General features: G+C 38.7%; 1 protein-coding gene across 6 annotated transcripts in view; it reads left to right on the top strand.

Moving 5' to 3' along the window:
- Positions 1–25,577, top strand: part of SPIDR (scaffold protein involved in DNA repair) — a 565,282-nt gene that overhangs the window by 485,847 nt on the left and 53,858 nt on the right. For 5 of the 6 annotated variants that reach the window (XM_019716799.2, XM_074319015.1, XM_074319014.1 and 2 more), the window contains one exon: positions 3,927–4,067. The exons of the other annotated variant lie outside the window; for it this stretch is intronic. In XM_019716799.2, the coding sequence (XP_019572358.2) occupies positions 3,927–4,067 (141 nt within the window). The remainder of the gene's footprint in view (positions 1–3,926; positions 4,068–25,577) is intronic. 6 annotated transcript variants of the gene reach the window in all.

Below are 25,577 nucleotides of genomic sequence, written 5' to 3'. Positions count from 1 at the left end.
ATATCTAGATACATCTGAGAACCTGATCACCCATGTGTTGTTCATGGCTAACAACGTCCTCCTGCTCTTTCAGAGATTCCAGGAAGCTTATTAGAGCCTTATATTTAAGTAGGAACATACAGTAGGATCACTGGGGCCTGAAGAAAACTTCTTAAATAAAGGTACAGATATTACAACCATGAAACAAATGAAGACACTATCAAGGGGCAGAAAAGCATCTTTCAAAGCTTAAAAGAGAAGTCTTAGAAGTTAAAAATATGAAAACTAGAAATTATTAAATACCTAATTAGAAGTATTGGAAAACAAAGCTGAGGAAACTCCCAGAAATAAATGGAAAAGAGGAAAGATAAGTTAAGAAAGTTAGAGGACTAGTCCAGGATGTCCAATAACAACAATGAAAGAAGAAGAAAAAATGAAGGGAAAGGAATATCAAACAAATGACTCAGAAGTATACATGATTCCACTGTGAAAGGGCCTACCCTTTCACTCACTTAGTGCATGGAAACAGATCAGTACCTATGTACATCACCATGCAATGTCAGTGTCCCGGGAATTACAACAAACCTCAGCTCCTGGAGAGAAGGGAGGGGGAAAAATGAGAATTGGACTGAGAATGGAAAAATTATTTCCAATCTAAAAATCCATAGCCAGCCAAACTGCCCATAAAGTTTGAGGGTAAGTTATTGACAATTTCATGAATTGTTTCAAAATTTTATTTTCCACTCACTCCTTTTTGGTAAGCTAGAAGACGTGAGCTACTAACTTGAAAAAGTCAATTAAGAAAGATACAGGATATGGGAAATAGGAGCTCCAACATAATAGAGCAGCAAAGGGACTACCCCAGGTTTTCTGATGAGATCTCACAATGACTACTATGCCACAGGTATATGCTAATCAGTTCAGACTTGAGCAGAGCAGAAGGCTCCAGGAGCCTCTTCAGGTAGAATACCTGTGAGGTTCTGCATCCTACAGAAAGATTTTAATAATTGACAGATTTGGAATAGAATTCATGGTAAGTAGGTAAATAATTTTAAGATGTATATAGGAAAGGAAAAATAATCATGTTTTATTAAAGGTCATAAATTTCCTATAGTATCATTGTTGTTAGTAAATTTTAATCTATGACATTTCTTCATCGAGTTCAATATACTGTCTTTTCCACTATCATTTCATATTTGACCTAAGAGTTGAAAAGAATGTAATTTGCAAATAGAGGAAGGTTCTTTTAAGTACATTTTTTTTTGCTTGATTTCTCATTTAATTATATTGTAGGCAAAGAAAGTACCCTATGCAATACTGGTTCTTTGAAATTCATTCAGACCTGCCTTATGGACAAGTATCTGGACACTTTTTATAAATGTCCCATGTGTGCTTGAGAATACACTTCATTTAGTTGTGGGCAGTTTTTCTAATTGCATATCCAACAAATTAAACTTTTTGGTGTATGCAACTTTTCTAAATCTTACTATTTTTTTCCTCTTGTCAACTTAATAATTGTCAGAGGTATGTTAAAATCTCCCACAGTGATGTTGGATTTGTTTATTTCTCTCTGAAGTTTTATCAGTTTATGCTTTATGTATTTTGAAGCTAACAGCATAAAGGTTTAGAATTGCATGTCTTTGTGGTAAATTAAGCTTTTTATTTGTCTTTGATGTTCTCTAGTTTCATTACAGTGTGAATATTAGGGTGATTTCTTTTTAGTTGCCCTGCTTGGTATTTGCTTTCGTATATCTATGGATTCATTTCTTATATCAATTAAGAGAAATTCTCAGTTACTAGATCTACAAATTACTGCTTCTACTTCTTCTATTTTATTCCTCTGGGATTCCTATTAGACATATGTTAGATTTTCTTATTTTGTCCTGTGTGTTTCTCTCTTCTCTCATGTTTTTTAATTTCAGCTCTCAGGATGCATTCGGTAATTTATTCAAATTTATAACCCAGTTTGCATATACACACTGTCCAGATACATATAACCATTTGTCACCCTTTTTAATAATTTTTTTGAATTTTTATTTTTTAATAGTTTCACGTGTACAAAACAATGTAATAGTTAGACATTTACACCCCTCACAAAGTAATATCTCCTTCCCCCAATCTACCCCTCTGACATCGTATATAGCTATTACAATTCCACTGACTCTTCCCTGTGCTGTACTCCACGTCCTGTGACTATATATATTAAATTATAGTTGACATTCATTATTATTCAGCTTCAGGTGTACACTATAGTGGTCAGGCATCTACACTGTCCATGAAGTGGTCTCCCTAATAAGACAAGTGTCCATCGGATACCCAGGGGGATACGAAAGACAGTTTGGGGAATATAATCAATAATGTTAATAATTTTTTTATTTCAATAAGTGTAGCTTTCCTTTTTGAAAGTTCTATTTCATTCTTTTTCATATCTGCCAAGTCATTTTGTATCGCTTTTTGTCTATATTTTTGTGATTTTTACCTTTTTAAAACAGTTATTCTATATTTCATATGTTTTAATTCTAATATCTCAAGTCCTCAGCAGGTCTATTGTTATTTTTTCTGACCCTTCCCACATAATGGTTTGTTTCTTTTGTACTTGGTGATTTTTATTTGAGTATATCTTATTAGATCTTACTCCATGGCAAATTAATGATCTAATTAAAGGTGCTTTTCTTCAAACAAGATTTACCTTCACTTTTATTTTTTTAATGTAATATATTGGAGTAACATTGGTTAATAACATTATATAAGTTTCAAGTGTATAATTCTATAACACATCATCTGTATATTGCACTGTATACTCACCACCCAAAATCTAGTCTCCTTCGGTCATTGTATCTTTAACCCCTTTCACCCACTTCATCCTCCCCCCAACCCTTTCCTCTCTAGTAACCACCATATTGTTGTCTGTGTCTGTGAGTTTGTTTGTTTGTTTGTTTGTTTTGTCTGTTTGTTACTTTGTTTTATATCCCACATATGAGTGAAATCGTATGATTCTTGTCCTTTTCCGTCTGACTTTTTTCACTTCTTATGATTCTCTTGCAAACCGGGGGGGACATGTGGATCTGGGAGACTTAATCAGGAAATCTAGACTAGTAATCTACTCCCTTTTGCCAAGGCAGTGTATAAGGTTCATACCTTCAGATATACCTTTCCTTTGTTCATTGTTTATTTGTTTGTTATGTGTTCTTTTCCAACATGCACTTTCTTTTATATCCCCATCTTTAAAATAGTTTTGTTCTTCATAGTCTATTTGGTGGTATTTACTAAATATTTTTTAGGCTCCAGGAAATGTTTTCTGAGAATGTGTCATTTTGTGATAAATAAGACATTTACCTGAATTCTGAAGTGAGAAGATTGGGAATTCAAACATAAATAGGTTTTTATAAGTACTACCCTTTGAACTTAAAAATTGGGAGGCATCCCATCGTGACACTGGATATCCATAAGTCTCTAGGTTGCTGCTAGCTGGGACACTGGTTTTCATCCTGCTGGGATATGCATGTCTGTAAATATGTACCTTCTCAGATAAAGCCTCTGATTGTTATTCTCACCGTAATGTTACACCGAAGCTTTCCTCAGTGTTGAGCATTCATACAAAATATGTTACCTATTATGCCAGACAGGATAAGAGAATGTTTCTGGGCAATGGTAATATATTTAACTTGAAAGGATGGTCTTCTTCGTGTGATTTTAAACCTCATTTGGCTTAGGGTTTAGTTTTACGCCAAAAGAGAATTCTGTCTCCTGTATTTTCTGAATAGTGATCAAACACCTGCATGAACAAATCTAAAAAGTGCATGTTTGAATTCAACTTCATTTACCCTGATTCATTCACTTAGAAAGGTGATTTCAATGGATTTCTAGTGAAGGAGAAAGAAATCCTGATCTCTGTATTAAATCAAAAACTGCTTCCTAAAAGAAGAAATGTGAATATTTTTTTGTAGAGTCTCTTTTCTTGTGCAAGATGCCTATGGAATGTTCAGTGAAGTGCACTCAGAGGGCACCATCTTGAAGGACAGAGAGTTGGAAGGGAAGTCCTGCAGCCTGACGGGAATGAAGATTCTATGCAAGGCCACCAGAGGAAGGTGAGGACACACTGCAATAGCATCCAGTTTGTTACAATGGCTAGTTCTTTTATTAGTCTTTTATCTCTAATTTTATTTTTAAAGATGATAAACTAGGATCTTAGAGTTTGCCTGCAAAACAAGGTCAGGCGTTAAGTGGAACCCATAAGGTACCTCTGGAGGAAAAATGATAATTGACAAGAAAAACAATTATACATGTTTACTGATTCATAATTGTATTAAAATTAATACTTTAAAATGTTACGTGTGCTTTAATTCTAAAAAATGTGTTTTCTGTATGTTTTCTTAACTCTAACAATAAGACAGCTTGTATGAGTTAGCTTATGTAACTGAAAATATACTTTAGTGAAAAGGCATCTTATAAGTGTAAGCAAAACTCTGTTACGTTGACATAATTTTGCTTTCCATAGTAAGAAAGATTTGTTCTCTGTCAAGTTTCACGGCACTCACCCTAAAATGTTTTGGATAGACAGAGATAGAATAGTGCATAAATCTGGCCCAAACTGTGGCTGTTACAATAATCATCCATGAATTAAGGAAAGAAGAAACATTTTTAATGGAACTATCCAGTCATATAGACAATTAATGTAAACCGTGAATTTGGGATTTTCTGAATCTTATTATAACCTCTTTCCTCAAATAGTGTGTTGTTTTCACTCTCTTTATGTTAATGTTTTGTTTAATTATAGTAATATGTGAGTTTATAACAGTATTCAAGGGAGAAAAAACCCATTATGACTATATGGTATTCTGATTTTGAATCTGTTATTGATAGCATCTTTCAATAATGACCGTTCTAGTCATTATTCTAAATTGTGAACATTTACTGAGCATTCCTCCTGACTGACTTCTATAGACTGTCAGCTTTTCCATGGGCCTCAACTCTGTGTTTCATGTTTCTTTCATATGTCTCTGAGATGAGTTATGACTCTGCCCAAAAGCTTGCTTGTCTATAAGATGTATATCTCATAGACCGATCCCGTGTCAGCACTGGGTAGATACAAGAATATATTATTAACCCATATAGATTTGTCTTGTAACAAATGCTTTTATAAAAAGGTGGCTATGTTGTTCATAAAAAGGTGGCTATGTTGTAATTGCTTTATAGACTGGGGCTGGATGGGGGTATCACCCAGATATTTGGAAAGCATACCTACCCAGGCGAAAAGCTTCACTGGGTCTAATGAACCTTATCCTTACTAGGCTGCATCTCATTTTAGTCCTCAGAATCACGAACATCTGAAAAGACGAAGTATAGTTATGTTACAGATATCACTACCCTGGCCTTGACCTGACAGCATTTGTCTTCCTTCACATGAACTCTACACATGATCCTCCCACCTGAGCACACCAGGATACAAGTAGGCTCCCCGTCTCAGGAGAGCCTTGCCATGTGGCGACAGTATTGCTTGGACTGTCAGGTTTCCTGGTGTGCCTCAAGCCAAAGGGATACTGCTCCACTCTGGAAGACATTTCTTGCTGGAGATTGTGGGACATAATTTATTATGGAAATACTACTGGTGAATGACTGAGCCAGATCTGGAATCCAGGAATCTTTTGCTCTATAAAGTTCATCTTCTTTTATCACTGTGCTTTACATCTATATGTGTACCTAATATTTAATCTAGTTTTTGTGGGTTACACTGAATAGGACATTTTTTTTCCCATGGGAAATGTACTGAGTATTCAAATTCATTCATTTACAAACTTTTGGAAGCCACTCCTTTTTTAAGTTGTGACTTAATATCTGATGCTTTTTTTTTTGAGATTTGGATTAATTTCTTTATCTTATATATTTAACTTTATTTGGCATGTAATCATCCAAATAAATATTTAAAATTTTTGTTCTTTTGGAAGCTATATTCCTTCAAAACAAATTATTATCTCAGATAGAGGAAGAGGTCTCGAGATCCACCTGGAAGAGTGCGTTGGCTTCTTTGGTTGCAACTGGCAACCTTGCTGGGGCATCTTCCGCATCCCCAATGCCTCTGAATGAGGAAAAATAGATTTTAATTAATAAATCCGTTAGCTCTAGGTAGGCACAAGTACTAGAGCAGTTGATGCTTTAAGTGACTAGATCTTAACTGACTGATCTCAGAAGGTTTCATGAAAGAAGTGAGTGAAAACAAATGCTTTAAATATCTTGATCTGGCAGAATGAAAAGTTCTCCTCAAATTGGTAAAACGTTATCTGTGAAGACATAAAAGTAGGATTAGGAAAGATGTATGCAAAAGAGGAAGAAAGAGGGTTTATTGAAAAGATAATTCAAGGGGCCGGCCCTGTGGCTGAGGCGGTTGGAGCTCCATGCTCCTAACGCCGAAGGCTGCTGGTTCGATTCCCACATGGGCCAATGGGCTCTCAACCACAAGGTTGCCGGTTCGATTCCTCGACTCATGCAAGGGATGGTGGGCTGTTAGTTGCCCTGCAACTAACAATGGCAACTGGACCTGGAGCCAAGCTGCACCCTCCACAACTAAGATTGAAAGGACAACAACTTGACTTGGAAAAAGTCCTGGAAGTACACACTGTTCCCCAATAAAGTCCTGTTCCCCTTCCCCGATAAAATCTTTTTAAAAAAAAAGAGGGGCCGGCCTGGTGGCTCAGGCAGTTAGAGCTCCTTGCTCCTAACTCCGAAGGCTGCCGGTTCGATTCCCACATGGGCCAGTGGGCTCTCAACCACAAGGTTGCCAGTTCAATTCCTCGAGTCCCACAAGGGATGGTGGGCAGCGCCCCCTGCAACTAAGATTGAACACGGCACCTTGAGCTGAGCTGCCGCTGAGCTCCCGGATGGCTCAGTTGGTTGGAGCGTGTCCTTTCAACCACAAGGTTACCAGTTCGACTCCCACAAAGGATGGTGGGCTGCACCCCCTGCAACTAGCAACTAGCAACTGGACCTGGAGCTGAGCTGCGCCCTCCACAACTAAGATTGAAAGTTCAACAACTTTACTTGGAAAAAAAAGTCCTGGAAGTACACACTGTTCCCCAATAAAGTCCTGTTCCTCTTCCCCAATAAAATAAAATAAAATAAATAAATAAATAAATAAATAAATAAATAAATAGCTTAAGTTTATAAAAAATAAAGAAAGAAAAGATAATTCACTTATTTAATCTATAAATATTTTGTACCTCTTTGTGCTATGCCCCTGGCTAGTTGCTGGAGAATTGAACTATGTGCTGGATTTTGGGGATTTAACCTAGACCAAAGTATATTGAGATATAAAGTCAGCTAGATAAAGCCTGAAATCCTATTATTAGGGATTCTATATTTCTCCAAGAGAAAATTAGGGCCACTATGAGTTTTTGAGAGAAGAGGTAATAAAAATGAAAGTGAAGTTAAGATTATCCTACTGTTGAACTTGTAATAGATTTGACATAAAGAAAAGAGAGAGATTGGAACAGGGCTACAAGTTTGGAAACTTTCGCAGCACTGAGGGAAGAACCAATTGATTTTGAATTTCTGATACCTACAGACAGCTCTAGTGAGAGCCGTGGCAGATGCCAAGAGTGTAAAATAGACCACTTCCTCCAAGAGTTCATAGACCAGCAGGAGAGCCCAGGAGGAGACCCAAAAAGGCACCAGTGGGCAAGTGCTATGGGCTGATAGCAGCCATCTTTGAGAGAGCCTCAGAGAGTGGATTAACATTTAGGAACCCTGGAGAGAACAGGAAAGGCCTGGGGCTAAAGACTACAATGAGGAAGGGACAGAGGACAGGCTCCATTGTCTAAAATCCTCCCTTGGGAGAAGGTATGAAGATGAGGAGAGCACTGCTGTCTGGCCAGCTTTAAGGATAGAATAAGTGGTTGGGCACTTGGGGAGGGAGGTGCCCATTTCAAAGAATGATCCAATAAATAGTTATTGTTTAAATATCAGCTTTTGTTTCCATGGTAACAGAAAATACTGATAAATTTTATACTATAAGCCAAGCTTGGTCAACGGGCTCAAAAACTAACCTAATGGTCAAGAAAAGAAAGTCCCTTAGAAGACCTCAGCCCAATCCCTAGCCACTGTACTTGTGGCCTTTGGACCCACCACTGGAGTATGCACCATTCCCTAGGCCTAGAACACTTTTATTTTCTCTTGGGCCGTATTTAAGCCCCACCTTTCCATCACAGACCAGTCTTCAGTACTCCTTCATTAGGGCTTCTACCTTCAATTGGCACTGTCTCCTTTGTCTCCTGCAGCAGTCACTGCTGGTTTGTCCTCCCCTTCTCCACCAGTGTGCCCAGTGATCATAGTGCTGCTCACTTCAGTGCCTGTGCCCAAGGCTGTGTGGGATTGCCACCAAAGAGGTATATTTTATTGTAAATAAGAGTGACACCACAGGCTTAAATTTGAATAGATCCAGTTATTTTTGTAATTATGCAAACATCAGCACTTGCATGAGGAGCCTTGGGATGGGTCCCCCACACTGGCCTGCACCATATGCCCCATTGCCTAGCTCTGAGTCACACTAATAGACATACAGACCTTGTTTTGGTCATTGTTGCACCCCTTTGCATGGTATGGACAATCAGTAAAGGTTGACGTCGATGGGAAGACTAGTGGCCAGGATTTCAGACTAGCTTGTGATCATTAGGCTCTGGAAGGCAGGAGCTGTGTCTTGCTCACCATCGTATTTCTTGTGTATAGACTCTGCTCTCACCCCCATCTTATGGAGGAGGGCTGAAACAGAGGTGAAGGTATTGGCCCAGGTTCACCGTCCAGTGTGACTGGGCAGTGGGCACCAGGGTGTTCAGTCGCCCATGGAGACCCTTGCATTCCTTCCAGCTGAGTATGACCCAGAGTGTACAGAAGTGCAGTAGAGGGAATCATTAGGAATTGTTCAACACATGTTGACTGGGCTGTATTAGGGTTATCACTGAGGAGTCATTTCAGATACTCCTTTAACAGGAAATATATGGTGGTAAGAGCTCTCCTTGGGTAAGAAATTTCAGTAGGTAATTTCCTTCCTTTGATTTTCCCTTTTCAAAAAAGTCACCATTTGGGGGAATATAATCAATAATGTTGTAAAGATTTTGTATGGGGTCAGATGGACACTTATCTTATTAGGGAGACCACTTCATAGACTGTGTAGATGTCTGCTATTGTGCTGTACACCTGAAGCTGAAGCTGAATAATATGGAATATCCAACTATAATTATATAGATAGATAGATAGATAGATAGATAGATAGATAGATAGATAGATAGATAGATAGATAGATAGATATTCACAGGATGTGGAGTACAGCACAGGGAATAGAGTGAATGGAATTGTAACAGCTGTATACGATACCAGAGGGGTAATAGATGGGGGAGGTAGTTATCACTTTGTGAGGGGTGTAAATGTCTAACATTGTTTTGTACACCTGAAACTAATAAAAAAAAAAAAAGGGGGCGGAGGCGTATGGGAGGACACACACCAAACTGTTAAGCATGGTTACAGTGATGCTGGGATAAAAAGAGGTAGGAAGGAGAGATCATTATGTATTATCCTATAGGCCCCTATATTGTTTGTTACCAGAGAGTGAGGCCTTCTCAGCGCGATGTCCAGGTTCTTGGCGTCTGGAGCAAAGAATTAAATGAGATACAGAAATAAAGAGCCGAAAGACTTGTTTATTAGGAGAGATAGTACACTTCAAAGAAATAGAAGCAGTCCCGAGCAATAGAGAATGGCTCAGGGGCCCAGGGTGGCTTTGTTAGGAGAAAAAGTACACTCCAAAGAGTTTAGAGTTGGAGCAGGCCGAGCAAAAGAAGAGGCTCAAAAGACAAAAAGGCCTAAAGGGTCAAAAGCCCGGGCTCAAAACAGGGCTGACTGGTGAAGACTTGTAGATTTGTCCCTTTTTCTCTAGAATGGGTGGTTCCTTTCTGGGTGTGGGACCACCTGATTGATACCTGTGATTGACAAGAAGCTATTACTGATGTAGGTGATGTTGGATCTGCTGGCAGTTTATGAGTGTGGGCCAGGATCATGTCTCGTGAAGCTGAAGAATGGAAACATGGACCAGGGAGAGGCAAAAAGTTTTTAAAAAGAGGATAGGTTATTGACAAGAGGTTGCAGCTCCCGAGCGGGAGGGGGTCCCGAATGGGGGGTGCCCCATGATTGAGGCAAAAACTCTTACTTTTATACCTTCCCTTGCCTGCTTGGGGAAGAGGAGCTGTTTGAAGAAGGGACTTGTTTGAAGAAGGGAACTGACACCTTCTAATGAAATTCATTTACCAGGTTTGTTCTGCTTGTCCATCCTAAAGGAATTAGCAAAGTAACCCACTCTTATCTATCAGATCAGCTCCGTTTGTCAGGCCAAAAGGAATTTTATGATTAATCTCAGGGGCTTGTTACATTATATCTTGAAGCAAAGGAATGATTTCAAAACCTGAAGTTTTAGGATATGGCGGTCTTTTGTTTATTCCACCAGGGACCTCCCTGTCTATCTAGGGACATGCTAACTCTCCTGTATCATTACCTCATCTTTTTTAAACTGTGCAGGTGTGAGTAGCCCATTTGATCTAGTTGGGTGTCTTGTACCCATTTGTTTAAAATGAAAAGGGGAAGTTTTGGACAGTGAAGGGAGGTCTTTTGGGCAGCAGTGCAGAGACCTGATGTCTATCTCTGCCTGTCTTGTTTTCCCCTTGAGAGACGTGATCCCCATGAAATTTCTATGGGAAGTTGAGGACAGGAGGTCTGTTCTTCTGTATCTGCTTCCTGCTGGGCAGGGACATAGAGCTGTCCCTACCTATTGGGGGATTCATTGAACTCTCACCCTATCTGACCTCAGATAAGAGGAAGGGGTCCTGAGATCTGCCTGGAGGACCGCATTGGCTTCCTTGGCTGAGACTGGCAATTTTGCTGGGGTATCCTCTGCATCCCCAAAGCCCCTGAATGAGGAAAAATATATTTTAATTAATAAAATTGTTAGCTCTATAGAGCGTGTGGCCATTCAACTAGTCATTTAAGTGGTATCAGTTGTCCAGGAGTGGGCCCAGAATGGGTTGGAAGGAACATTAGGCTTCAATTATTACAATTAACAACTATACTGGCCTGGAGGGTCCGGAATGGCTTGGGCGATGTTGGGAAGTCACAGGCTTTTAAGTAGTTACCTGAGAGACATTCTGTGATTCAGGCTAAGGAGCAATCTTTAGTTATAGTGAGGGAGGTTTAAAACTTTTGTAGAGACGGAGCTCTCCCATATCAGTTTGATTTCTTTTTCAATGTGCATGTATTCATGCCATATATTTGTGATTTAAAAGTTCTATATGGATATATGCAAACTAAATTAATCTATTTAGGAAAAAATTTAAAAGGTCACCATTTCATATGTCCAGAATCTCTTTGCTAATTGCTGTGGTTGAAAACCTTCTTTTACAGGGGACATTCTTAAGGATCACTCCATGATTTTGAAAAAAATTGTTCCTGGTGGGTTCACCAAAGTTTCTGCAAGGAGAATAAAATGTCACTGAAAGAGAATGTACTAACTCTTTAAACCAAGGATGCTCAAAGAAGCAAAAGGAAGCTGCTCCTAAAGAAGCGCATGTTATTAATTCAAGCCCTTAATCAGTTTAGAAGTACATTTTATGTTTCCCTATGGGTTTTATTTTCTTTCTGCCAGCGTTTCTTACCATTAGTATTTTAATTTAAAATTAAATCTTTCTATTGTCTTTTAACAGGAGGGTTCTTTATTGTCTTTTCAACAATTGTACAGGGAAGCATGTAAAACAGTAAATGAAGTTTAAATAAGCAACTCTTTTTTCAAGATTGTATCCCCTCATCTGGTAATCAGTACTTGAACATCAATTTTTCTTGGCTGTTAATATTGCGTATGTGTTGTTTTTGTGTTCTGATGTATCTTTCTTTTGACATTACTTTTTACAGAATTTTTTATGTATTTATACTTCCCACATACACACACACACCCTTATTTTGCTGCTATGGTGTTCTCTAATTTAATTTGAGGGCACCCAAATGAACACTCTGTATATAGTGGAAGTAGTCTTAACTTGTAATCAATAGACCTGGATTATACTACTGGCTATGCTGCCAATACCAGTTGCCCTGATTTGTCTGAAAATGAAAGGACTAGACTAAATAACCTTTAAGACGCTTCAGGTTTGAGGTTATTCCTTTCCCTTTCAGAGTTAGGATGGTAGGCTTTTATTTTTAGCTTTGTACACATATGTATTTTTTCCATCTGAACATTTTTCCTTTAAAGGAATATTGAACCTGTTAATTAAATAATTTTCTTACAGATAAACTTGCAAACTTGCGATCTACATACTCAGTATGTAAGCATAATAAACATTGGGAACATAAGAACGCCCAAACCTGTACAGAATTTTTTTTTAACTTTTATTTATTTAACTGTATTTTTCCAGGACCCATCAGCTCCAAGTAGTTGTTTCAGTCTAATTGTGGAGGGCGCAGCTCACAGTGGCCCATGTGTGGATCAAACCGGCAACCTTGTTGTTAAGAGCACAGCGCTCTAACCAACTGAGCTAACTGGTCGCCCTATAGCTTTCACTCTTAATTTAGGTCTGTGATCCATTTTGAGTTAATTTTGTGTATGGTGAGAGTTAAGGGTCCAACTTCATTCCTTTGCATATGGATATCTGGTTGTCCCTACTCTATTATTGAAGATACTATCCTTATTGTGTGTTCTTGTCAAACATCAGTTCACTGTGTATGCGTGATGCATGGATTTATTTTGGGGCTCTCAATTGTATTCCATTGATAGGTATGTCCATCCTTATGTAAGCAAAACCTTGATTACTGTAGCGTTGCTGTAAGTTTTGAAATTAAAAGAATTTGGTTCTTCTTTTTCGTATTGTTCTGGCTATTCTGGGTTCCTTGCATTTTCGTATGAATTTTAGGATCAGCTTGTCCATTTCTTCAAAAAAATAAGGCATTAAAATTTTGAAAGGGGTGGTATTGAATTTGTAGATCAATTTGAGGAATACTGTCATGCTAACAATCAATATTAAGACATCTAATCTATGTACATGGGATCTTTCCATTTATTTAGGTCTTTAATTTCTGTCAACAATTTTTTATAATTTTCACTGTACAAGTCCTACAGTTTTGTTAAATTTATACTTATGTAGTTTATTCTTTTATCCTATTGTAACTAGCATTGTTTTACTTTTATTTTCAGATTGTTCTTTGCAAATGTACAGACAACAATTGGTTTTTGTATGTTGATCCTATATCCTGCAGCCTTGCTGTACTTGTTTATTAGCTCCAATAGTTTCTTGAGTGGATACCATAGGATTTTCAGTATACAAGCCCATGTCAACTGCAAATAACAATAGTTTTACTTCTTTTTTTTTTTTTTTTTAATCTGGGTGGTCTTTATTTCGTTTTCTTGCCTTATTGCCTGTTTAGAACCTCTAGTACAATCTTGAATAGCAGCGAAGAGAGTAGAAATACTTGCCTTGTTCCTGATAAGAAAGAAAGTATTTAGTCTTTCACCATTAAGTATGATGTTAGCTACATTTTTTTTTTAATTTTATTTTATTAAATTTATTGGGGTGACAATTGTTAGTAAAATTACATAGATTTCAGGTGTACAATTCTGTATTACATCATCTATAAATCCCATTGTGTGTTCATCACCCAGAGTCAGTTCTCCTTCCATCACCATATATTCTATCCCCCTTACCCTCATCTCCCACCCCCCACCCCCCGCCCCCGTTACCCTCTGGCAACCACTAAACTATTGTCTGTGTCTATGAGTTTCTGTTTCTCATTTGTTTGTCTTGTTCTTTTGTTGTTTTTGGTTTATATACCACATATCAGTGAAATCACATGGTTCTCTGCTTTTTCTGTCTGACTTGTTTTGCTCAGCATTACTCTCTCAAGATCCATCCATGTTGTCACAAATGTTCCTATATCATCTTTTCTTACTGCGAATAGTATTCCATTGTGTATATATACCACAACTTCTTTATCCATTCATCTATCAAAGGACATTTTGGTTGTTTCCATGTCTTGGCCACCGTAAACAAAGCTGCAATGAACATTGGAGCACACGTGTCTTTATCTCTAAATGTTTTCAGATTTTATGGGTAGATACCCAGGAGAGGGATTGCTGGGTCATATGGCAATTCTATTCGTAATTTTTGAGGAACCTTCACACTGCCTTCCATAACGGCTGCACCAGTCTGCATTCCCACCAACAGTGTATGAGGGTTCCTTTTTCTCCACAGCCTCTCCAACATTTGTTATTATTTGTCTTGTTGATGATAGCCATTCTGACTGGGGTGAGGTGATATCTCATTGTGGTTTTGATTTGCATTTCTCTGATGATTAGTGATGTTGAGCATTTTTCATATGTCTATTTGCCATTTGTATGTCCTCTTTGGAGAAATGTCTCTTCAAGTCCTCTGCCCATTTTTCAATTGGGTTGTTTGTTTTTTGTTGTTGAGTTGCATGAGTTCCTTGTATATTCTGGATACTAGCCCTTATCGGAGGCACTGTTTGCAAAAATCTTCTCCCATTCAGTTGGTGGCCTCTTTATTTTGTCAATGGTTTCTTTTGCTGTGCAGAAGCTTTTAAGTTTCATATAGTCCCATTCGTTTATTTTAGCTTTTACTTCCATTGCCTTTGGAGTCAAGTTCATAAAATGCTCTTTGAACCCAAGGTCCATAAGTTTAGTACCTATGTTTTCTTCTATGCAGTTTATTGTGTCAGGTCTTATGCTTAAGTCTTTGATCCATTTTGAATTAACTTTGGTACATGGTGACAAATAGCAGTCCAGTTTCATTCTTTTGCACGTGGCTATCCAATTCTCCCAGCACCATTTATTGAAGAGGCTGTCTTTGCTCCATTGTATATTTTTAGCTTCTTTGTCAAAAATTATCTGTCCATATTTATGTGGTTTTATTTCTGGGTTCTCAATTCTATTCCATTGGTCTATGTGTCTGTTTTTCTGCCAATACCATGCTGTTTTGATTATTGTAGCTCTGTAGTAGAAGCCAAAGTCAGGAAGTCTGATACCTCCATTATTGTTCTTTTTTCTTAAGATTGCTTTGGCTATTCGGGGTCTTTTGTGGTTCCAAACAAATCTGATGATTTTTTGTTCTATTTCTTTAAAATATGCCATTGGGATTTTGATGGGGATTGCATTGAATCTGTATATTGCTTTAGGTAATATGGCCATTTTAACTATGTTGATTCTTCCAATCCATGAGCACGGAATGTCTTTCCATTTCTTTGTGTCTTCTTCAATTTCTTTCAAAAATGTCTTATAGTTTTCAGCATATAGGTCTTTTACATCCTTGGTTAAGTTTATTCCTAGGTATTTTATTCTTTTTGCTGCAATTGCAAAAGGAATTGTTTTTTTGTATTTCTTTTTCTGAGATTTCATTGTTAGTATATAGGAAGGCAATGGACTTTTGTGCGTTCATTTTGTAGCCGGCAACTTTACTGTATTCGTTGATTATTTCTAATAGCTTTTTGGTGGAGTCTTTAGGGTTTTCTATATATAGCATCATGTCATCTGCAAAGAGTGATAATTTAACTTCTTCATTCCCAATTTGGATGCCTTTTATTTCTTTCTCTTGCCTGATTGCTCTGGCAAGGACTTCCAACACTATGTTGAAAAGCAGAGGTGATAGGGGACAGCCCTGTCGTGTTCCTGAACGTAGAGCAAAGGGCTTCAGTTTTTCTCCATTAATTATGAGATTAGCAGAGGGCTTGTCATATATGGCCTTTATTATGTTAAGGTATTTTCCTTCTATACCCATTTTATTAAGTGTTTTAATCATAAATGGATGTTGTATCTTGTCAAATGCTTTTCTGCATCAATTGATATAATCATATGATTTTTGTCCTTTATTTTGTTTATGTGATGTATCACATTGATGGATTTTGTATGTTGAACCATCCTTGTTCCCGGGATGAACCCCACTTGGTCGTGATGAATAATCTTTTTAATGCATTGTTGTATTCGATTTGCTAGAATTTTATTTAGGATTTTTGCATCGGTATTCATTAGAGATATTGGTCTGTAGTTTTCTTTTTTGTGCTGTCCTTACCAGGTTTTGGTATCAGGGTAATGTTGGCCTCATAAAATGAGTTAGGGAGTACTGTCTCTTCTTCAATTTTTGGAAGAGTTTGTGCAGAATTGGTATTAGATCCTCTTTGAAGGTTTGGTAGAATTCACTAGTGAAGCCATCTGGTCCCGGACTTTTGCTTTTGGGAAGGTTTTGGATGACTGATTCAATTTAGTTACTGGTGATCGGTCTGTTTAGATTTTCCAGTTCTTCATGGTTCAGCCTTGGAAGGCTATATGTTTCTAAGAACTTGTCCATTTCTTCTAGGTTGTTGAATTTGGTGGCATATAGTCCTTCATAGTATTCTTGGATGATCCTTTGTATTTCTGTGGTGTCCGTGATAACTTCCCTTTTACGTTTCTGATTTTGTTAATCAGTGTCTTCTCTCTTTTATCTTAGTAAGTCTAGCCAAGGGTTTGTCAATTTTGTTAATCTTTTCAAAGAACCAGCTCTTTGTCATATTAATTTTTCTATTGTCTTTTTGTTCTCTATTTCATTTAGTTCTGCTCTAATTTTTGTTATTTCCTTTCTTCTGCTGACCTTGGGTTTTACTTGTTCTTCTTTTTCTAGTTCTTTAAGGTGTAACATGAGGTTATTTATTTGGGAGTTTTCTTGTTTCTTGAGATAGGCCTGTAATGAGATAAATTTCCCTCTTAAAACTGCTTTCGCTGCATCCCAAAAATTTTGGTAGGATGTATTTTCATTGTCATTTGTTTCTATGTATCTTTTGATCTCTCCTCTAATTTCTTCTTTGACCCAGTCCTTCTTTAAAAGTATGTTGTTTAATCTCCATGTATTTGTGTGTTTTCCCGCTTTCTTTTTACAGTTGATATCAATTTCAAAGCCTTGTGATCAGAGAATATGCATGGTATGATTTCAATTTTCTTTAATTTGTTGAGGCTGATTTATTTCCCAATATATGGTCTGTCCTTGGGAATGTTCCATGTACACTAGAAAAGAATGTATAGTCTGATGTTTTAGGATGAAGTGCTCTATAAATGTCAATTATGTCCATTTCATCTAATGTGTCATTTAGGGCTACTATTTCGTTATTTATTTTCTGTTTGGATGATCTATCCATAGCTGTCAATGATGTATTTAAGTCCCCTAGTATAATTGTGTTTTGGTCAATTTCTCCCTTTAGTTCTGTTAGTAGTTGCTTGGTGTATTTCGGTGCTCCCTGATTGGGGGCATAAATATTGATGACTGTTATGTCTTCTTGTTGTACAGTCCCTTCACCATTATGAAATGTCCATCTTTGTCTCTTGTTATCTTTTTCACCTTGAAGTCTGTTTCATCTGATATCATTATGGCTACACCTGATTTTCTCTGGGTACCATTTGCTTGGAGTGTCAATTTCCACCCTTTCACTTTGAGTCTATGCTTGTCCTTGTAGCTGAGATGTGTCTCTTGGAGACAGCATATGGTTGGGTTTAGTTTTTGATCCAATCTGCTACTCTGTGCCTTTTTATTGGTGAGTTCAGTCCATTTACATTTAGGGTGATTATTGATATGTGAGGATTTCCTGTCATTCTATCTTTAGTTTTCTGGTAAGGCTGTGTCTCCATTGTTTCTTTGCCTTTTTGTTGTTGTCTATTATTTCTGTGTGGTGGTATTCTATGATGTTTCCCTCTGTTTCTTCTTTTATTTCAGTATATATTTCAATTCTGGATTTATTTTGAGTGGTTACCCTTAAGTTTATGTAAAAGAAAGTTTGATATTTAGAGTATTCCATTTTCTTCAGCACGCTTACTTTCTCCATTCCCATATTCCGGTTCAGGCCTTTACTCTCCCCCTTTTTGAGTTTTGGTTGCCACAAATTGTCCCTGTTGATGGTGGTCGAATAGCCTCCTTTAGTATTTCTTGTAGTGCAGGTCGTGTATTAGAAAATTCCCTCAGCTTCTGTATGTCTGGAAAGGTCTTTATTCCTCCTTCATATCTAAAGGATATCTTTGCTGGATATATTATTCTTGGCTCATGGTTTCTCTCTTTCAATAGTTTGAATATTTGGTTCCACTCCCTCCTGACTTGTAGAGTTTCTGCTGAAAAATCTGATGATAATCTAATGGGCTTTGCTTTGTAATTTACCGTCTTCTTTTACCTGGCTGCCTTGAGGATTGTTTCTTTGTCGTTGACAGCTTCAATACAATGTGCCTTGGAGAAGGTCTGTTGGGATTGAGGTAACTAGGTGTTCTATTTGCTTCTTGGATTCGAGGGTCCAGTTCTGTCCACAAATTTGGGAAGTTCTCATCGACAATTTGTTTGAATATATTCTCTGTTCCCTTCTCTCTTTCTTCTCCTTCTGGTATGCCCATTATTCTTATATTGCTCTTTCTGATGGAGTCAGAAAGTTCTTGTAGAGTTCTTTCATTTCTTTTAAGTCTCAAGTCTCTTTCTTCTTCTATTTGTGTCATTTCCAGGTTTCTATCTTCGATGTCACTGATTCTTTGCTCCATCTGGTCAACTCTACTACCTAAGCTGGTTATTTCATTCTTAATTTCTTCTATTGAGTTCTTAATCTCCAGAAATTCTATTTGGTTCTTTTTTAAGATTTCAATCTCTTTCGTAAAATGCTTATGCTGTTCTTTGATTGAGTTTCTGAGTTCATTTAACTGCCTATCTGTGTTTTCTTGTATCTCGTTGAGTTTTTTCAGAACTGCAATCTTGAATTCTCTGTCATTTAAGTCACATATTTCTGTATCTTTAAGTGCCTTCTCTGGAGATTTTTCACTTTCTTTCTGAGCTATCTTGTTGCCTTGGTTATTCATGGCGATTACCGGTTTACTATTTCTCTTCCTAGACATCTACAGGAGTGACTTCTGCAACAGGTTGATAGAAAGCGGTCTTTCTTTTGTTTGCCAGTACTTGTTGGTAGAATGTTTTATTATTTCTCCAACTGCAGCTTATTTTTCTTCCCCCACACAATAGTGCTATGTTTTCTCTGCACTATTCCAACTTCTCACACAATGGGGGGATTCCCTTGGAGACGAGCTTCTCCTCTGTTAATAGTTCATCTGGGTCACAGGGCGCAGTGTCCCGGTGGGTATGTGGAGAGCTTTTGATGTTCCAAAGCTCTTCCAGCTCCTGATTCAGAGCCCGTATATTTCAGCAGTTCTGTTTACTCCTGCAGTGATCCGCCCTGATAGGTGGGGTCAGGGGCGCGGTGAGTTGTGAGAGGTGGCCCAGAGCAATGGCGGCGACCACCACCACAACCGGTCCTGCTTCCACAGCTCTCTCCCCTTTGCTGGAACTAGTTGGGCTGTGAATTTGTGTCTGCGGTCCACAGTTCTCAAAACAGCAAATTTTCTGTTGTTTTGATCTGACACTGCTACTGTTTCGCTTCTAGCACCGGGCAGGTGGGGGCGGGGCGACCTCTGGGAGGGGAGGGAGGGGGCGGCCAGTGTCAGTGCCCAAGGCTCTGTTCTCTGCTCGGCAGTGCGGGCTTAAACCACCGTTTTCAGCCTTTTTCCCTCAGTCTTTTCTCCGAGGTCTCTGCCGTGAGCGTTGGGTTCAGCCGTGTTATATGCTGTCCCCTCAGCCCTGTGGGCCATAAGCGGAGCCCTAGCAATCCGAGTTCTTCCCTCTCCCGCAGCTGCGGTAGTTCCGGGAAGCAGCGAGCTCGGCGCACTAAGCTAGGTCTGCATCCTGCGCTCGCGCGGCTCCGTCTCCGCGTGCCTCTCCCTTTCCTCCTCCCTTCACTCGCGCGAATCTCCCACCTGTAGGTGATTTCAGTCGGTAGTGGGCCTCTTCGTGTCGCCTGTCTGCTGTGCAGGGAGTCCTTTGTGGAGTTTTTGTTGTTCGATTCTTTGTAAATTCCAGGGGAGCTTTACAGAGGCTCACCTCACACCGCCATTTTTCCGGAAGTCGCAATTACTTTTTTTGACATGAGCTTGTCAAAGATCCATATTTTTTATAGATGCCCTTTATTAGGTTGCATCAGTTCCCTCCTGTTCCTAGTTTGAGTGTTTTTATTATGAAAGGTAGTTGGATTGTGTCTGTTGAGATAATCATGGTTTTTGTTCTGTATTTTATTAATATGGTGTATTACATTGATTGACTTAAAATATTCAACCAACCTTGCATTTCTGTGATAAATCCCATTTGGTTATGGTGCATGATCTTTTTTGTATGTTGCTCAAGGTCACCCATAGGTGAGAGTTTATGGGCTTCTCAGGTCTTTCATGAGCCTGTGCATAGCCCTGTACATGTGTGGTCTCCTAGATTCACAGGTCTATATGTTTTAGAACTTTATCCTGTTATTGCCTCCCTAGGCAGCAGAGATGTTTAAATAGTTGACACTGATATAAATGCCAGGGATGGGGGTGGCTGTTATGGTGGAGCACAGGCAGTACCCAGTGGGTGAGTTCTGAGGTCAGATAAAGAAAATCCTCGTGAATAGCATTTTCCAGGGAACTGCCAGATAGGTCACGTGATGGCAGTTACCTTGGAATGAGGCTCTGAAGGAGCTCCAACCCTATTCTATCAGTCTTCCACAGTGGAAGATTAATTTAGTACAGTGCATAGAATACATTGGAAAGAAAAATCTCAAAGCAGAGATCAAGTTCACAGTTCTTTCCTAAATTCCAGTAGAGATAAATGCACAGATTTTTGGTAGTAGCATTGGAAATGGAGAGGAACCTTTCAACCTTATTTCATCAAGTAGGAATTGGTAGAGGCGGCCAGGTAGCTCAGTTGGTTAGAGCGTGGTGCTCTTAACAACAAGGTGGCCAATTCCATCCCAACATGGGCCACTGTGAGCTGCGCCCTCCACAACTAGATTGAAACAACTACTTGCCTTGGAGCTGATGGGTCCTGGAAAAACACACTTAAAACAAATAAAAGTTTAAAAAAGAAGGAATTGGTAAATGTTTACAATGTAGCTATTTAATATAACGCTTTTTCTTTTCTAACAACCCAAGTTCACCACTCTCTAACCAACTGAGCTAACCAGCCACCCTGATAATTTTTATACGAGTTTATTTGAGCAAAACTAATGACAGTGCTGGGGAGCAAGATCTCAAATGCTCTGGAGAAGCAGTTTTGCAGCTTCTTTTATACATTTGAAATTAAAGAGGGAATGTAAGGGAGGTTACATGGAGGTGGGAGTAGGCAAGGCAGGGATTGGATTACAGGATAGTTAACAAGATTGTATTCTCTCTTGAGGGTAGTTATGGCTTATTCAAAGGTGTGTTAACCTAGACCACAGAAACAATGGACAGAGTTGCTTAAGGCAAAGATAAGCCTTTCACTAAAGAAGTTATATGCCTGCGGTGTGAGTACCCACCATACCCTGCCCAGTGAGGAATTTATGATCTCATCACCTGTGAGATTTCTTTCCATAGAACCCCGTTTTTTCATCCACACCACAATTGAAGTATCTCCTTGTAAGTTCTTCTAATAACATGGGTTCTAATAATCTAGATTGTGATCTTTTTAACAGAGTATTTTGTAAGGTAAAATAAACTGTAAAAAAAAAACACTTTGGAATAGTTACATTTTAAGAAGATAAAATCTATTTTCCTAATTATTGTTTCCTTAATCACTTTGTTCCAGAGTGTCTTTGTTACTGTGAACTGTCAACTAATTTTATTAGTGATTCTAATTGAAGATAGAGATCATGACCTTTATTTTTATTTTAGAGGAAGTATTTTCTGAAATTTGAGATCTTAGTCCCAAGCATACAAATTATGACCAGGATTTATACTCTAAGACTTCAACTACTTATTCATTTCCTTATATATTTAGTTGCTTTGCTTCAAATCTGCTTGATGGTAAATGACATTCACTGGGGCACCAAGGGAAACAGGAAAATGTAAAAGGAGTCACTTGGGTGGAGCTACCATTTTTCATATGCCATACACCATGCTGTGTATATGTGTAATCCTCAAAATAACTTCTCAGAGCAAATATTTTATCCATTTAAATTAGAGGAGGAAATAAAGCTCATGAACAGTAAATATTTTACTCTGTACCCACTTTGAAATGGCTCTACAGCAAATTCTGCTTGTATTACAACATCTTGAAGCATACATAGTCTACCTTGATGGTATATAGGGTGTGGTTGGGGGTTATGGGATGTGGTGCCCAGTGCTTGATTGAGAAATAAACCATTATCCCTTCCCTTCTGTTACTCTCTTTGACTGAGGTGGGATGGAGGTTGGGGGAAGGCATGAGAACCTCCCCACTGCAGGTCGCTGCTCCGATGAGACATATGAGGTGTGACAATTAAATTTGTGAACTCACCCTAGAAAAAGTGTTCCATACCTCATTGTTGAATATCACTATGGTCACCTTCAAAGAACTCCCCTTGGGAAGCTATGCACCAAAGCCAGCGCCTGGTCCAACTTTCAGAGCAGTTTTGGAATTCTTTCTGGAATGGCCATCAGAGCTGTCATCGTGTTACCCTTTATATCCAGAATGTCATCCGAATGTCTTCCTTTCAATATTTCCTTTATGTTGTCACGCAGCAGCCTAACCATCTGTCCCCTCGTACCTACCCCTAAAGAAAGGAGAGTCTGTGAGACTGATGCTTTTCAGGGACTTTGCTTCACCTTTGTGCTTACACCTCATGTCTCTCTGTTTGGCCCCCAAAAGATCAACCAATGACAGGTAAGATTCCTTATGGAAGGAACAACCTAAGCCAGGCAGAACCATGTGGGGACCACCATAAGAATTCACAAGGTCAATAAAAGGGGGCACAGCCCCCACCACCTTCCCCCGGCTAAGGAGAGCTTCTGCCTCTGTGGCTATATTCCTTCCCGCAACCTGCTTGGGGAGTCAATGATGTGATAACATCAGTTTTCCTTCCATTCTTATCAATAAGTTTCAGCATAAAGGATTTGACCCTGGGGAGGCACATACCATAATTGTTAAGACATCACGGGACTTTCAATTCCAGCTGTTTGCAGTCAAGGGTGATTGGTTTGAATCAGTTTTCTGGTATGATGTATGAGACTCACAGACTGTGGAGAAAACAATGCTACTTCCTTGTGTGAACATTGATAAAAGCCACAAGGTGGCTTGATTCGGGGCTCTCAGTCCTTTGAGGCTGGGAGACCCTTGGCCCCTGTTTCATAACTTTCTTGATTTCTGTTTCTTTCTTAACCCTTCGCCACCCTTTCTCGTTCTCTCACTGCCTGTGTTGTGCTGGATGCGACACCTTTATCTTCAGGTAAAGAAAGAAGTCACTGGGGGGTCAGATCAAGTGAGCAGGGAGGGTGTTGCAATACAGTTATTTGTTTACTGGCTGAAAACTCCCACACAAACAGTGTTATGTGAGCTGGTACATTGTCATGATGCAAGAGTCATGAATTGTTGGCGAAAAGTTCAGGTCGTTTTCATCTAACTTTTTCATGCAGCCTTTTCAGCACTTGCAAATCGTAAACTTGGTTAACAGTTTGTCCAGTTGGTACAAATTCATTATGAATCATCTTTCTGATATCAGAAAAGGTTAGCAACATAGTTTTGACTATTGATTTGGACTGACGGAACTTTTTTGGTTGTGGAGAATCAGCTGACTTCCATTTTGCACTTTGACGTCTTGTTTCAGGGTCATATTCGTACTCCCATGCTTCATCACCAGTGATAACACAGCACAAAACATCATCTTGCCTCTCCAAAAGGACTTGGCAAACTTTGACTCTGCTTTTTTTTCATCGCTGAGCTCCTTCGGGACCATTTTTGCACATACTGTTCTCATGCCAAGAGCTTCAGTTAAGATTTTCCTAACTTTCGCTATTGATGTTTAGTTAGTCTGCTATGCTTCTCACAATAAGCCAACGATTTTGATGCGCAATTTGACAAGTTTTGCAATGTTTTCGTCAGTTCTGCACATTACTGGCCTCCCTGACCTCTGTTCATCAGTGACACGTTCTCTCCCCTCAGAAAAACATTTAATCCACTTAAACACTGCTGTTACTCTTCATGGCATTATCCCCATAAACTTGACTAACATGTCCCTGATTTCGTTTCCACTTTTGCCAAGTTTAACGAGAAATTTAATGTTTGTTTGTTGCTCTAATTCAAGCTCAGACATTCTTGCTATGGCACTCAAAAACACACAACAATAATGAACGCCATTCAGCAAGACACCGCCACATGTCCACATGAACACAGCTGTGAGACACTGGTATACCAAGGTCATGAAACCTTACCGAGCTGTTAGTAGTGCTGCCAATGTAAACACATGGTGGCAAGTTCGCGTATGCTCAGAAAGACCTCGTATACTAAGAAATGAGTTTTAGAACTGGGTGCTAGCCTTGCTTCCTGCCCAAGTAGTAGGTGGAAAAAGTCCTGTGCTGCTGTCTTTCTATCATCATTGTTTTCTTCCTGAAGCCATTAATGCAGCAGGTACAGGTTGGTTTATTAATTAAGTTGGAGCCTAGTCACTTGGTAAAGGGTAGTTTGTGTTTTCTTCTTTATTATTTGACATGCCAATGTAAATTATTTTGATATAACTAACAGGTTCAGTCTTTGAAAAAATATGTATAAAGGGAGGCTACTTGATATATGAAGTTGTGATAATAGAATAGATTGTAAGGAGGCAAGCTTTTTTTTTTCAAGTATCAGAGCACACTTGTAATAATGTTTGGTTAAAACAAAATTGTATATATCAAGAAATATGGGATGGGGTGGCTGGTTAGCTCAGTTGGTTAGAGCTCAGTGCTCTTAACAACAAGGTTGCTGGTTCGATCCCCGCAGGGGCCACTGTGAGCTGCGCCCTCCACAACTAGATTGAAACATATACTTGACTTGGAGCTGATGGGTCCTGGAAGAACACAGTTTAAAAAACTATATATATATATGGGGTGACAGATTTTGTGTGGAAATGTGAGTGTTCCTACCTCTACACTGGTGAGTGAGTAGATCATGTGATACTTTTGAAATAATAGATATTACCTGGGACGTGAGAAAAGACCAAGAACTGTTTGCAAAGTTCCAGATAGCAACATGTTGCAGAAGTTCCTTATTTCCAATGCAACTGCGTGTGTATGTGTAATTTCCTGATAAGGCAGCACAGAAATGTGCAAAGAAGTAATTTATAGAAAGTTGTGCTAGGAAATATTTTTATATTCCAAATCTTGAGAACAGAGTTGAGATTAGGAAAGACTTTTAAAATATATATATACGTAGGAGGTATCCTATAAAATGTGAGGCATTCCAGAGTTACAAATTTATCTTACACAATTATGTAAATTTAAACAGTAATTCAAAGGAGTAGTGCAAAAGGCTTTATTTCAGATGTGTGTTTATTTCCTTTTTTTAGTTTTTCCAACTATCTACAATTTGAAAAGTGTTTTCCTGAAATTCAGTGAACTAACCTTGGGAAATGTTTAGTAGTTTTCCACACCTATAAGGTAGTGTGGAGTCTTAGCAGAGAATGGTCTCTGGGATTAGAATGACTGCTTTTATGCCCACTTTGGCTACATGACCTTGGGCAAGGTACGTCTCCACAAAGGTTATTAGAAAGCTTCTTGGGGACAT

The sequence above is a fragment of the Rhinolophus sinicus genome, linkage group LG14 (assembly GCF_036562045.2).
Source record: "Rhinolophus sinicus isolate RSC01 linkage group LG14, ASM3656204v1, whole genome shotgun sequence".
Lineage (NCBI taxonomy): Eukaryota > Metazoa > Chordata > Mammalia > Chiroptera > Rhinolophidae > Rhinolophus > Rhinolophus sinicus.
This window is presented reverse-complemented; position numbering and strand designations above follow the sequence as displayed.